The sequence below is a fragment of the Onychostruthus taczanowskii genome, unplaced genomic scaffold, assembly GCF_017590055.1.
Source record: "Onychostruthus taczanowskii isolate IOZ18803 unplaced genomic scaffold, ASM1759005v1 scaffold9, whole genome shotgun sequence".
In the NCBI taxonomy this organism is placed as follows: Eukaryota; Metazoa; Chordata; class Aves; order Passeriformes; family Passeridae; genus Onychostruthus; species Onychostruthus taczanowskii.
Window position 1 is genome coordinate 14,368,776 of NW_024506993.1, and position 14,330 is coordinate 14,383,105.

At 51.5% G+C, this 14,330-nt stretch overlaps 2 protein-coding genes across 2 annotated transcripts in view; one reads left to right on the plus strand and one right to left on the minus strand.

Annotated features, from left to right (window-relative positions):
• DNAH1 (dynein axonemal heavy chain 1) overlaps nucleotides 1–14,330 on the minus strand; it is a 69,207-nt gene that overhangs the window by 8,363 nt on the left and 46,514 nt on the right. The window contains exons 48-60 of the mRNA XM_041425941.1: nucleotides 13,475–13,671; nucleotides 12,955–13,090; nucleotides 11,584–11,792; nucleotides 10,619–10,790; nucleotides 10,073–10,264; nucleotides 9,419–9,529; nucleotides 8,200–8,385; nucleotides 3,262–3,453; nucleotides 2,640–2,807; nucleotides 2,172–2,363; nucleotides 1,623–1,754; nucleotides 1,282–1,407; nucleotides 724–843 (exon numbers count right to left, since the gene is read on the minus strand). Coding sequence (XP_041281875.1) covers nucleotides 724–843; nucleotides 1,282–1,407; nucleotides 1,623–1,754; nucleotides 2,172–2,363; nucleotides 2,640–2,807; nucleotides 3,262–3,453; nucleotides 8,200–8,385; nucleotides 9,419–9,529; nucleotides 10,073–10,264; nucleotides 10,619–10,790; nucleotides 11,584–11,792; nucleotides 12,955–13,090; nucleotides 13,475–13,671 — 2,133 coding nt within the window. The remainder of the gene's footprint in view (nucleotides 1–723; nucleotides 844–1,281; nucleotides 1,408–1,622; nucleotides 1,755–2,171; nucleotides 2,364–2,639; nucleotides 2,808–3,261; nucleotides 3,454–8,199; nucleotides 8,386–9,418; nucleotides 9,530–10,072; nucleotides 10,265–10,618; nucleotides 10,791–11,583; nucleotides 11,793–12,954; nucleotides 13,091–13,474; nucleotides 13,672–14,330) is intronic.
• LOC121347225 (HAUS augmin-like complex subunit 3) lies at nucleotides 3,926–7,568 on the plus strand. Its single transcript, XM_041425734.1, has 4 exons — nucleotides 3,926–5,197; nucleotides 5,330–5,769; nucleotides 6,408–6,624; nucleotides 7,024–7,568. The coding sequence occupies exons 1-4, from the start codon at nucleotides 3,926–3,928 to the stop codon at nucleotides 7,240–7,242; spliced, it is 2,148 nt and encodes a 715-aa protein (XP_041281668.1). The 3' UTR covers nucleotides 7,243–7,568.

A 14,330-nucleotide genomic window follows, 5' to 3' on the forward strand; every position in this document is an offset into this window, starting at 1 on the left:
GCACAGTACACCTCTCACTGGCCTGACTTAGCTGCCTGGGACAGCAGAAATAATGTCTTTTCTTGCTCAGCTAGACTTTGGCTATTTTGGCTAGTTTATCCCACATCAGCAGGCACTAGAGACAGCTCAATGAGGTAGCAGAAAAGGGGGAACAATCTCCTCCACAGAGGCATACCCCTCTGGAGCCCCACACTGCTAATTCAGGGCAGAGCCTGCAAAGTGAGAGCAGGTGGGTGGGAAAAGCTCTCAGGGAGCAAAGCAGGAGCAGCTGCCTCAGCTTCCTGCCTGATCCTTCAAAGGTGGTGGTAAGTGTTTTCAGCACTTTGGCAGTAGGGAATGCACTCAGCAGCCAGGTAATAACACCCTGATCCCTCTGTGCTTGAACCCTGAAAACCATTATGGGAGATGCTGGTGTTGTTTTGTGAGGTGAAGGCTCCCAGAATGTTAGTGGACACCCATCAGAGTGGGAATGTGATTTGCTTGCTGTCTTGCTCGCTTTCATGAGGGTTCTTCCTGCCCTGTGCTGCTTTCCTGAGAAGGGAAATCCACCTGGGGTGAAGGTGGATGTGGAGACTGTCTGGTGCTGCTTAGGCTGGGCTGGCAGAGCATGGGGCTTTGCAGCTTTAGAGCCCCAAGCCTGAGGTTGCTCTGCACAGCTCCTGACAGAAAGCTGTTTCCCCTATCCTGGCAGATCTTTCTGGCTTTCCTCCTCACAGCTCTTACCAGATTCTTGATCCACTTGTTTGCTTGTCCTTGTGGGTCTATGTAGTGATTCCAGCGCAGGGAGAATCGGGTTATTACCCCATTCTCCACAGACAGGGCATCGTTGGGTAAACCAGCAATCTAACAGGGTAGAAAAAGTTGTTGGGACACCTGGTAGTGCACATAGGTGACCAGAGAAAAGCCCTTGCTGCCCTGGCCCCTGAGAGCTCCCAGAGGGTGGACAGGAGGTGGTGGTGAAGGTACCTCTGTCAGCAGCCAAGCCCTGGGATGGGGCTGTGCTGTGGGGTCGGGCTTGGGCAGGCTATGGCCAGAGCTTGGCTCTGGGCCTGGTGTTGGTAAAGGACAAGGCTTACAGGTCAAGGCTGATGTCCTTTGTGCTGCTGCCCAGGCCTGGCAGGAATTCCAGTTCTACAGTGTGGCCTTTATCCAGCTGCTTGGGGTGGGGGCCTGCCCCTTTGGTCCAGGGGTTCTGGTGAGTGCTGAGCTGACTGTTTTAGTCTTCACCTGAGGCCCCTTCTTGCTCAAGTATTGTTTGGTTTGGGTTTTTTTGAAACTTGCCTGCCAGGAGCGGATTTCCACGGGGTCTCCAAGGGTGTTGATGAGGCTTGCATCCTCACTGTGGGGAATGTCATTTTTGGCCAGCTCCTCCATCCACTCCGTGGTCAGTGCTGCACGGTAGTCTCCCTGCCATGAGAAACGCCATCACAGCCTTTCTTTAAGTTGCAGCTAGTCTGTTGTGAGTATCTAAACCCTCCCATTCCCATTTAAATGGGCCCTGTGCAGCCTCTTGCACAAGTGGAGAGAGATCCTGGAGGGATCTCACACCCTTGTGTCCTATTCCTTTCTCCCTGGCCAGGACAGCAGAGCTGCAAACTGAGTGCTGACCACTGCACACTTACTGTGAAAGGGCCCAGGTAAGCCACAAAGCCAGCTGCAACCAGCACGTCCCCAGAGCTGTTGTTGATTTTGTCATCCAGGCTCTCCACAGTGTCCTGCCAGCGCACCTTCTCATCAGCCAAGCTGTTGATGAGCTGTGGGATAAGATGCACACGTGAGAGCTGCTGTGAGGTCTAACCTTGTGTCCTGGACCTGCTGCTCTCTGGGTAATGCTGCAGGTGACTTTGGTCACCAGAAGTTGGGGTGGCCCCTGACATATTCTGAATTCTGTTTGGCTTTAAGCACTCAATCCTGGATTACAGGGCTGCTCTCAGATGTCCTGGAGACCCATTGTTAACTGAGGAAGCTGTGCTCAGGAGGACAGCAGCTTTTTACATCAGTGCCTGGCTAGCTTAGCTTTCCAGTCCTGTTGAGCTGCTGAGACCAGGCCAGGTAGCTTCAGCCTAGGATTGGCATGAGCTGCAGGCACACGGATGTTTTCACCACTGTGCTGCTTGATCTGGAATTGAGTTCCCTCATATAAGCAGACAGAAGCTAGCACTGTCCCTTACCACGTCAGCACGGGCCAATCTCTCCAGACACTGCTCGCACTTCCTCTCCAACTCCTCCTTATTGGCTTTGCAGGCCTCGTACTTGGCTTGCAGCATGGCAATGCCATCTTCAACCTCCTTCAGGCGTTGCTTAGCTTCGTCAAGGATCATTTGGGTGGCACGCAGGTCCTCCTCTGCCTCCCGCAAGGCTTGCTGGGGAGATGCACAAGGAAACAGTGAGTGGGTATGAGGTCAGGCTCTTCCCCCAAAGCCAGAGATCTTGAAGCAAGAGTTGGTTTCCCATAAAAGCTCTTGCTGATAAGTGCTAGTTACTGATATCTCAATATCTCAGTCACTCCAGTCCCTGCATGACAAAGGCATTATGTCCTGACCTGCAGAATGCAGTGATTCCCAGCACCTCCTGCAGAAGGGAGCTGCCAGTACTGTGTTCCTGAACACCAAAGGCAGCTGGGTCACAGAGTTCCTTACCCGCTTGGGCTCCACGACCTTGGCCACAAAGTGGTACTTGTGCATGGCACGCACCCACTGGCAGATGGAGGTACAGGCTTTGGAGACCTTGGCGATGGCAGCCGGCTGAAACTCATCATTGTCAATGTAGGGCTGGATGGCCTTGATCACACTGTCTGGAATGTTGTCCTGCAGAGAGCAGTGGGAGAGAAGGAGACTCTCCTCAGTCAGATCTCTAGCATGCTCATCACTGATCTCTTAAGGGCTTCCTGCAGAGGCAGCAGCACCCCAGGACGTGACGGGATGGTCAAGGCATCACAGTGGAGCAAGAGGAATCAAATCACTGCATGTTGAGGTCTGGGAGCCACAACTGTGGGATTGGGTAAATCCTTTCCCATACCACTTCTATCTAGCTCCTCCCCACAGAAGAGCAGGGGGACAGAATGTGAAGACTTGTGTGTCTGGATCCCATTGCCCAAGGCAATACAGTGCACCCAACTCATGTGAGGGCTTCCAGACCAAATACACCCTTGTCCTTGGTGGTGCTGAAGGGTATTGCCCACAAGGAGCTCAATTTGTTACTGCTGTGAGAAGGATATCTGTGAGGCAATACCAGTCACAGCTCCCTTCTGCCATTGCTTACCTTATCATAATCATACAGGCTGTTCAGGAACTGCACTGGGTCCTGGAGAAGGGCCCTGCCTGGCTCCCAGTAATCATCCACCTTGGTGCCTATCTTTTCTCCTGCCACCTTTTTGGGCTTTTTTCCATGCATAATGCAGACAGCTTCAATCACAATCTTCACACCAGGGGGAGGCCGCTGCAGGGCTCGTACCTGCAAAGCCCAAATGGAAAACAGGGGATTAACCTGATTCTCTGGGAGATGGGGTGCTCATCCCTCCCTCAGCTGGGCCAGAGGAGACTGGGACCAGAGGCAGGACACTTAGAGGCAGGAAGGACAAGAGGCATTTGAAGGGAAAGCTGGTTATCAGAAAGGGCATGGAGCAAACTAAACGTAGGCTGAAAAAGCCTGCTCTGCTACTGTAATAGGAGTGTGCCTATGGGCTGAATATGTCTTGGCAAAGGAGATAAATCTGTATTGCCCTAGGGAGAAGGCTGTATGGAAATGGGACACAGGCAGGCTTTCTCCCTTGTTCTGTGGTCTCCTATTTGTCTTATACCCCACCACAGCAATGAGCTGGTCTTCAGCACTTGTGGAGGGACTGCTTGAGTCTCCCCTCAAACAGGCACCTAGGAGTGCTGCTGCAGCAGCATTGGGATGACTGTGGGTGTCAGGACCTCTGAGGATGACTCCTGCTTTTTCCCTTCTAGGGCTGACCATCCTTGCCATGTTCAGCTGGAGGTATTCCCAGGCCTTCCCACTCGACACTGTCAACAGAGCAGCAGACTTCATGGCAAAGCTGAGGCTGATCTACCCCCATGCAGACATCCTCTGTGAGGACTTTGAGTGTCTCTTTGACTGCCCTGAGACAAAGCAGTTCCTCGAGTGGTTCTGCAGCATGGTGGGTGAGGAGAACGTGCTGGGCCCAGCTGAAGTGGAGGCCTATGAGGCCCTGCTGGCTGCAGGCAAACCCATCCTGGAAGGTGATGCCTTGGAGGAAGCCCTGCAGAAGTGCTGCCAGGTCCTGCAGCTCCCGAGCTCGATAGTGGATGAGGGGCCCTCTCAAGAGGCCCTGCAGCAGGAGCTCCAGGAGCTGAAGCACCACCGTGACCTCCAGCTCTGGAGGTACAGGAAGCTGTTGGCTTGGACAAACAAGCTGCAGCAGCAGCAGAAGTATTTGGAGGAGCAGGAGAAAGTGGTGAAGCAGGAGTTGAGGGTGGCTCATATGGACTTGAAAGTAAAGATGTTCAAAACAAGAGCTGTGTTGAGCCAGGTCAGCAAGGCTGCAAAGGAGGTGTCAGAGTGTCCTGAGAACATGGGGATGGGCCAGCTGCCAACACTGCTGTGCCAGATGGATCTTGCCCCTTACCTGAAGCAAGAACAACAGGCCACTGATGCATTTGAGAGCTTCATCCACCAGGTCCTACCAGAGAGTGTTCAGGCTCCAGATGTTTGGGAAGCAAGTGCACAGGGAGAGAGCAGCCTGAAGGAAGGGTTGGAGGCTGAGACACAAATGGACTCATACTGTGAAATACCGGAAGAAAGAAGAGGAGCTCCTTATCAAGAATGCACAAAAACACTGTGGGGAGTGGCACCAACAAGCCAGGGAAAATTGGTCCAAGGCTCAAAGGCAGAGCTCCTAGTGGAGGGAGGGAATGAGAAAGACATGTTGAGCATGGAGAGTGAGGAGAGAGATGGCAGCCAGGAACTGACAGAGAGAAGGGATTCCAAGAAAACATCAACACCAAAACAAGAAAACATCAATGCCAACAGTCTTGGGACTGATGAAAATGAGCTGCTGGAGGACCAAGACAACTACTGGAAGGAGCTGGGCCGAATAGAGACAGCACATATCTGTGCCCAGAGGGAGCTTATAGTCACAGCAGCAAAAGTGGAAGGCACCCGTGCTGCGCTGGAGTGGGCCCAGAGGACCCTGGAAGCTCTTGAGGATAAGCAGGTAGGCCAGTGCCCCCATCCCTCCACCATCCTATGTGGTCCTGCTTAACGCAGGAGCACAGCTGACAAGCTGGGAGGGGGTGGCAGAGCCAGGCAGCGCCGTGTCACCAGGCTGTCTGTGTCCCCTGCACAGCAGGCCGTGGAGGCTGAGCTCCAGGGCCAGGATGCCATGCTGCAGAGGCAGCTTCACGCCCTGCATTTCGACATCACCCACGCTCTGACACACCAGCTGCTGCCCCTGCTGCAGGCAGAGGCCCGCTTCCTCTGCCTGCCCATCCTGCACGAGCTCTTCAGCCTGGAAATTGCCCGGCTCCAGAACACTGCCAGGAGGCAGGAGCAGGTGGCTGCGTGTCTGTTGAGCCAGCACAGCCACCTGGACCTGCTGGAGCTCCAGCTGAAACGGGAGAGAAAGGACCTGGAACAGAAGGCTGCTTGGCTGGAGAAGATCGAAACGGTCACGAGGGAATCCCAGACCAGGCTGCAGAAGCAGCAGATGTACTTCAGAGATGCCAGGTCCTCCCAGAAGGGTCATCCACACAAATGGATAGACCCCAAAGACCTCACCGCTGTACGGTAAGGGCCTAAGCTTGAAGAACAAACTAGGTGGGGGGACAGTGGTGTGGGAATGGCCAAGACAGGCAGCAGACCCAAGCTACCAGATAGACTAGCAGTGCTCTTCTGCTGGTGCAGAGTCACTGTGACTCTGTGGTGGCGTGAAATTCCCCAGATCTGCTTCTTTCTGCCTGGCTTGGACTGATGAAGCAAAGTATGGGCTTGGAGAATGGAATGAGTACAGAGAACAGATGTTTTTTCCAGAATATTAAGGTAGAGAGTGCAGAGGCAAGTCCTCAGCCATGGAGAAGGGGCATTGGGCCACCAGAAACCACAAGCTCCTTAGAGCAAAACCTTTCTCTGACTAGGTGTCATGCATTGACTGAGTCTTCTCAGTCTTCCTCACACAGTTTTGGAATAGCTGGTGCTGGTGTCTGCCAAAGAGAAATCCCACACTGGCTCTTGAGCCAGCCTGCTTCTTTATGGTACCCTTCCTAGAGCTCCATGACATGGGATGCTCACCAGTAGTGGCTGTCTTCTCACTGCTGACACACATCAGCTTGCATCCCTGTCTTACAGTGCACAACAGCCTCAGAGCCCTGTTCTTGCTCAGTACTGGTGCTGCACTCACAGCTCTGGCTGGCTGTCCCCTCTCACAGGCTCTGGGACATGCTGATGGGGAAAGATGAGAAGAAACAGCCCTTCCGCAGCTATGCAGCCTTGGCAGCCAAGTGCTCCCAGCTGGTTCAGGACAAGAGGGCACTGGAAGCCCAGCTGGAAGCCCCTACACCCCAGGTGTCTGCCCTGGAGTCCTCCATGGAAGTGCTCTATCACCAGCTGTACAGCAGCTCCAACCAGCTGCAGCTCTCCCCGCCGGTAAGGCAGCGCTCTCCCTCCCCGGGTAGCAGCAGGTCAGCACTGGGGGCCCTCTGCCATCCTCCCTGGGTGCAGGGGGGACACCTCACTGCCCCTCAGCCACAGAGGGAGGGGAGATTGGCCCGATCCTTGCCTTGTCCCAAAAACCCTCCAGTGAGGCAGCGGCTGGCTGTGGGACAAAGGTGATTCTCTCTGTGTCTCACATGTGCTGTTCAGTGTTGAGATTGGGGTGCCTTAGCCAAGGTGTCCCAGTAAGCCACCTCTGCTCCTTGGACTGGGAGGGTTTGGAGGCCAGAGCTGGGTGGGTAGTTTGTTTCTGGGGGGCTGAGCTGTTCCACAGGCATTAGGAAAATCCTCTTATTTCTCCATGTTCACATGAGTTTGGGCTCTGTCCCTTAGGAGACCTCTGAGCTGATGCAGCAATTGCTCATCATGGAGGATGACCTCTACCAGAAGCTGGCAGACCTCCTGAGTGACTTGGAGGTGAAGCGCAGGTCTCTGGAGAACCCCATCCTGCAGGCAGAGCGCAGCCTTTACGTGTATTTTTACTGCAATGAGGCCCGGCTGAGAGAGGAGGTGGAGGGGCTGGAGAAGCAGGCAGCAGCTTCCTCCAAGTGACCCCAGAGGGAGCTGCTCTATGGAAGGGTGTAGGTCAAAGGGATCCTTGCTCCCTGCCACAGTAGTGGTGCCCTCTTTTTTGGTTGGGCTGGGTCCTTAATGCTGGACTGGGAGAGAACTATGGTGGTCTCTGCTCTGGTGATAGGTTACTTGGGTCATGACCTGGCAGCTGGATTTAAAAGAAACTAGGAGCTTAATCCTTAAATACAGAGTTTCTGGAGGCAGGTTTAGATGATGTGTAAGAAACTGATGCATCTTGTGGCATTGGAAGCCTTAGACAGACAAGACACTTCTTGTGGCAGCTCTACAAGAGGATAGGTGCTGGGGGCAAGTGGACCAACACTGTCTGTGTCTTTCCCCACTTTCTGAGGAAAGGGGTTTTGTGTGTTTTCGGGAGAATAAAAAGGTCTGTTACAACTGCAGAGCAATAAGCCTGTCCCTGTGTGGTGAAATCTGTATTTGTTGAGTGTGCTGTCTTGGCTGTGATGCTTGCAGGTTCAGAATCACCCTTCTTTCTATCACTAGCCTATTTCAAGCCAGTATTCCTTGAATTCAGCCTGCTGCCTCTTCTCTGCCTGTGGTGGATCTCTTTTCAAAGAGCCTGCAGGTTCAGGGTGCTGCCAGCTCTGTCCCTGTGTTGTACAGTCAGTATCTGGGGTTGCTTGTACCTGCTGCCTACCCCTGTGGACAGCTATGTGGACTGAGCCCTCCTCCACAGCTTCTCCAGGACATGCTAGAAACACCCAGGGGCCACTCACTGCCTTTCTGCCCTTCAATTTCCATCTGAAGGAGTGAAGGTGAGAAGTTCCCAGGTGAGAAGCTGCCCAGGGTGAGCCCAGGGGGATGAATGGAGGAAAAGGCTGGGGATATTGCAAGCCTATTGAAAGGGAATTGCTGCAAGGTGATGCTGTCCTTGACCAGACCCAGCTCTGCCACCCTCTCCCTTGACACAGTTACCTCTGTAACATCATTTCTGTTGAGGTTCTTCAGGCTGGCAAGAGCAGCATCCAGGGCTGGGAGGGCTTCAGCCAAGTCCTTCTGAGCATCATCTGCAATGGCTTGGGCTGTCTGAGCTTTCTCATTGGCCTTTGCCTCCTCAGCCTGCACAGCACTTCTTGTCTCTTCAGCCACAGCTGTGTCCACCTGCAACAGAGACAGCCTCAGAAGCATGCTGGAGGCAGAGCTTGGCTTGGCACTGCTAGGAAAGGATCACAGCTGTCCTGGCAGCTTGTGTCTTCTTCCAGCAGACCTCAGGAACCTAACTGCTGCAGGGGATGCCCTTCCTGCACCATACTGGGAGAAGGTTTTTGTCAGCCTGTATAAATCATCCACAAGCTCCAGCTCTGGCTGTGCCTGAAATGATGTTAGTCTTGCAGGAATTAGCTGCTCTGCCCATTTTCCTATTGGCACAAGTAGAGGATGCATAGGGATGCAAATCTGTAGGGAGATGGAGGAATAGGAAGATATGCTGAGGGGTTTGTTTCTAAAGCTGCCACTTCTGCAAACCCCAAGGGTTAAAACACTACCAGGAGGCATAATGTGGAATATAGCCAAATCCTTATCTGCTGTGTGGGAATTGAGGTGGTTGCAGAGTCTTTCCACTCTGCGTGCAGAGCTGTATTATGTTAGTGTCCCTGTTCACTGTCCCAGTGTGGCCACCCCACAGTAGGAGACAGGCAGGGAGGAGCACAAGGAGAGAAGGCAGTGACAGCCAACACAGAACATTTCCCTCTTCTGAAGTGGCATGAGTGACTGTGTGATGGTCCTTGAGGTTTGGGGGGCAGTTTGCAGCTGAGTCAGCTCCCTGGGGATGGGATGTGGAGGAGTGATCCTGTTGAACAAGGAGTCTTGCTTAGAGCTGCTCAGGCCACCTCAGGATTGTGTTAGTGTTGCCAGACTGTGCTTGCAAGGGTCTGGGAGCTCGGCTGACTGACCCTGGGTGGTGCTTTCAGACAGGGGCATGGGAGCCATTGCTTCTGCAACAACTGGTGCCCACCAGCAGCAGAGCAGGGCCCCAGCAGGAGGCAGTTTGTGCTGTCACTGCAGCTCTGCACAAATATCTGCTGTGCCAATCTGAGCCGTTTTTACCTCTGATCAAGCAGGATTTTGCACAATCCCTGGCAGGCCCGCCAGTGCGAGCAGAGTTAGACAGTGCAGGGCTGCCCAGCAGCGGTACCTTTATCTGTTCGATGGTTGCCTCGGTGTCCTTGGCCGCCTGTGCCAGGAGAGGGCGGGAGGACTCCAGCTCCTCCTGCATCTTCGCTACATCCTCTGCCGTTCGCAGGAGCTATGGGAGCAAAGCAGAGTTAAGGGCAGGGGCAGCAGCCATGGAAAGCCCTGGGAAGGGGCTATGCTGCTCTGGACGGTGCTCCCTGCCAAGCACTGGGCTGTGCAAAGCACAGGTCTTGCCCTGGTTCCTGCTTAAACACAATCTGACACTGTGGTGTGCTTATAACCAGCGGTGCTAATGTTGCCTGCATGTAATGTTAGGCATTACTTCATAAGCTCGTGGCAATGAGGCAGCAGAACAATGTTTCTGTTAGAGAGCTTTCAATTACAAGGTTAATAAGGAACATGCTGAGAGCCGAGCTACACAGAGGTCTGAGGTCCCCAAAGACTGGGGATCATTATTCTTTGAGATGTTGGAGACTCAGACCTTCAGAAAGCCTGGCCCTGGCAGAAGGCATAGTTCTCACTTGCTTTAGCCTGAGTTTTTTCCTGTTACACAGGACATGTGTAGGACATCTCACTGCATCTTTGCACCTATAAATACACTGCTCAGAATGTGTAAAGGGTGGCCCCAAAACTTTCTTGGGTATGAGGGGCGAACCTTGTCTAGGCCACTTTGCATCCTGTTCTTGGCTGTCTTCAGCTCCTGTTGCTTCTTTCCAATGAGGGAACTGAAGATGCTGAGGAACTCCAGGTAGCTTTTTGGAGTGATATAATTGTGTCTGCCCAGTTCTGCTAGGAACAACTGGCACTTCTTTGCCACACTCAGGTGGATTGCTACACACACTTGAATCTACAGGGAGAAAGGAAAGAAAAAAGGAAAGGAAACAAAGGAAAGAAACATTCAGTACTTAACATGTGAAAGGCAAATCTATGTGATGCCCAGAGAGTGCACAAGGGGCTTATGAAGAACCGAACTACACAGTCACACAAGAGCTTGTGTGTGGGGGCTTTAGTGCCACAGAGGGCTGACAAATGGCCAAGACAGCTCAAATGCAGCTCTGCATTTGAATGATCCTGCCGTGGAACATTTCTGCTGCAAGGTAGGACAATTCCGAAGGTGTGCCCTGCACTGTTGTCTTGGTGCGTGCAGAGACACAGCGCACTGAACACGTGGGAGCAGAGTATTCCCGCGAGTGGCACGTACCATCCCGCTGATGTCCTCATTGCCGCTGCCAAGGAGTGGGAGTTCATTCAGGAAGGAGGAGGCAACGCTCTGCAGGGCTTCAGCAGGCCACTCATTGAACCAGTCAATGGTACAGCAGTTCACGAGAGAGGGGAACTGCCTCAAGCGTGCACGGAACACTTCTCCGATCGGGCTGAGGGCAAGGCGTGCACAGAAGATGTGTTACAGCTGGCTCTACGTACAGGACAAAATAACTTTCCTTCCTTGGAACCACCCTGATACTTTGTGAAGCAAGAGGGACAGGAACACACCCAGAGAAGGAAGGAAAAGGGGAATGACAGTTCAGGCACTGAGCTGCGTGCCCAAAGGTGCATGTCTGAGCTCATTCCTTGGCTCGGGATATTCTGGAAGTACTAAGATGGTAGTAGGGTGGTGTTTTATGGGTGCCTCTCTAGGGACAAACTTAAGGGATAAGAAATAAATGTGCTCTAAAGTTTATTTCAAGCAGGTGTGTGCAGAGATCACATCACCAAACCATAACCATGGCCCTGATTTTTCTACTTGTTCTTGCACTGAGAATGTCCTGTACCTTCTGGTATCCTTCCTGCAAGGGAGCAAGCTGGTTATGGACTATGCATTGGATTAATGAGTAACATAGTGCAACTGAGCCCCAAATTCAAGCAAGATATGTCTGTAACAAATGGCTCAGTGGTGCAGAGAGGAGGAGGTACCTTGTGTTTAATCTGAATCACACAAAATCATACTCTTGAAAAATTCAAAATTCCTCTTGAGACCAGCAAAGTGTTAAAAAAATTTTTAAATTCTAGTCCTAGGGGAAGGTGTTATGCAAACCACACTCCTATTCTTCCTCCTTCTCCAAGGACTGGGACTTGGAAATAAAGATCCCATTACACAGTGATGAAAGGCAAAGGATAAGGAGGGAATAATTAGCATTAAAAGCACGGAGGTGGAGGCCTGAAGTGTACCTCATGCACAGGACCATGTGGATATTGCTGCGAACCCGTGCCACGTATGCAGCCATCAAATTGGCTTTGGTGGGCTGCTGCCCTAGATCTCGAACAATAGGCTTCATAGCTGTCATGATCTGGTCTTGCTCCTCAGGACTGTAAATGTTGGGAATGTCACCAGAGTTGAGCAAGTTGTTGATATCTTCGAGGAAGGATTCACTTTTAATCTAAGTAGATGGTAAAAAAAAAAAACCAAAAAAACAACAAAAACCAGCAGTTTCTTAAGTCAGAAGACAGTCATGTCTCACATGATATGGAGATAATTTCTGCATAAATACAGCCCTCAGCCTCAGTTATAAGAAACAATTTTTGTGATGATTTGGCTCCAGAAAGGCACACACCCTGATTCTTGTCCAGCACTTCCAATTAAACAGCCATATTTCAGCCATTTTGGGGGTAGGAGGGTGTGTTTGAGAACAAACATCCTTCTGCCCTTTCCCTGTCTCCTCACAGACAAATTGAGCTCAAGTCTTTTTTTCCTGCCTCTGCAGCCAGACCCCAGACACCTTGGTTGCTCCAGGTCTTCATTCCTCCAGCACAGAACACTTCATTATTAAAATAAAGCTTATCAATGTGGGAGACAGAGTAATTGTAGGGATGTGTCACAGGCTGTGGGATGATCTCCCTCCAGTGCTAAATTCACCTCTCCACCTTTGCTACATCAGAAACACACAGCATCCATCTCCTTGACTAAATGCATCCTCTTGGGCCCCTTTGCTCCCACATATGCTTCTCACTGCAGGGAAAAGGCTGCAAGAACAAGTAGCATTTGACTGATGCTCATCTCACTGCTTAGGGCTCTGCCACAAGGGAATGGTTCCTATGATAATGAAGGCAGTAAAAAAGCCTATGGGGAACATAACTGTGATTCCAGAAGTGGAAATTGGCCTACTCATTAGCAAGTTACAGTTTACAGCCAGCATTATCCTGTGGAACCAGCAGGCGTAAGGTCCTAAATCTTTTCTCTTTGAAAAGGGAAAGAATCATTTTACTTAGGACTTCTAATATCAGTGGCCAGTACTGCTTAGTTTCAGACAGCTAAAATCTATGTACCCACCAAACCTTTGGATGGAGCTGAAAGAAGCTTCCTTCAGCAAGAGAAGAATCCACCCACTCACACACAGCTCTACAGACCCTCTAGCAATAAATGCACCACCTCTAGTTCCCCTGGGGCTATTTTATAAGATGATGAATATGGGCTACTGAAGAAATACAAGTTGTGTCTGGTTTTGTCAAGCTCCTTAATACCCTGTAGGGGAATTTACTGAGCTCAGAGATGTGTTTCTTACTCCTTTTGAGATGGAATCCACCATGCTAATAGTCCTGTACCTGTGTGTCTACAAAGAGGAAGGTCTTGGGTAGATTTTGAAGGCCTGCCATCATCATGATCTTCCTCACATCCTCTCGCCATTCAGTCATGCCATAATTTTTGGACAGTTCAATCTGGAAACATTCATATTCTGCCCTAATGGAAAAAGAAGCCTGTGGAGTTAGATCAAATTAAAACATTCTCTTCTGTCAATTCCCAGTATGTCTTGTGGACTCAGGGTGAAAGGACTCAAGCAAGTTTTTCTACAATGAGTCCCGAGCACACGTTTGTCCTTGTGCACCAAGGACAGCCACCAACCCAGGACCAGGTTTTACACAAAGCAGAGATACCTGAGCTAGCCAGAAACCCAGTGCAGATGTGCATGATGTTAACTGAGTCCTAGCTCTTGACTCATTTGAGGAGTCAGCAGCCAGAAAAACATGTAACTGGCAGTGAGAAGGGCAGAGAAAGAGATTCTCTGAAGGCAGCCCCAAAGGAGCTGCTCCCCATTACACGCATAGGTGGGAGTGCTTTACTTACATGTGAGATGCCAGTCTGGTGAGAGACTGTCTCCCACTTCCCCCAACCCCCAGGAGAAGAGCATTCCCCGGAGCCTGCCGCAGGATCCGGCTGATTCGGCAGATGTGCTGAATCGCATCCATGAACAGCACAAGCTTCAGCTCTGGGGTCTTGCTTTGATTGTACTCCTCCAGGTATTCCTCAATCACCAGCTTCAGCTGTGGGCAGAAACACTCAGTTGTGGCTACCAGATAAAAGCAATTGTGTGTGTGTGTGTTGAGGGGGGGTTACTGTCTGCTGGCACAGCCAGGAGTAGGGCAGTGCAGAGTCTAGTGCTTAACAGAGTCTGGGAGCAGCTCTCCTCTGGGCTCCTAAGGAACTGCCATTGGATGGGCTGAATTTAGTTAGTGGTGGTGGCAGCAGCTGCTCAATGGTGGCCTCAAACTAACTCAGGCAAGTGGCTACAGTCTGCTGTTCCCAACTGTGCTGTTTACCTCGAGAAACAGCAGGGTGTAGTTCAAAATAAAGGAGCTTATGGCTGCCTGATCCATACTGCTCCAGGGTCTCCCTCTGGGCTAGTTTCCTTGCTCTACAGCTGACCACTGACTGCTGCAGAATCCTGTGGTTAGGATTCTGGCAGGAAAGCATAGGTGCTGGAGAAGAAAACAACACTGGCTGTAGATGAGTACACTCCTCTCCCAGTCCAGCCATCACATGGAATAGCTGCAGGAGCAGTTTCTCTTGCCCTTCCCAGAGCTCTCTTCAACAGCACCCTCAGGCCAGAGAAGGAGAGGAAGCATGAAGACATCTGGGATTGGATCCTACCCCCTCAGCAATCTCACTGTGAAGCTGGGAAAGTAACACCAGCTGGAATTCA

Coding starts and splice junctions, on each gene's coding strand:
- LOC121347225 (XM_041425734.1), top strand. CDS start 3,926: ATGACTCCTGCTTTTTCCCTTCTAGGGCTGACCATCCTTGCCATGTTC. Junction 5,198..5,329: donor AAGCTCTTGAGGATAAGCAG/GTAGGCCAGTGC, acceptor TCCCCTGCACAG/CAGGCCGTGGAGGCTGAGCT. Junction 6,625..7,023: donor AGCTGCAGCTCTCCCCGCCG/GTAAGGCAGCGC, acceptor TCTGTCCCTTAG/GAGACCTCTGAGCTGATGCA.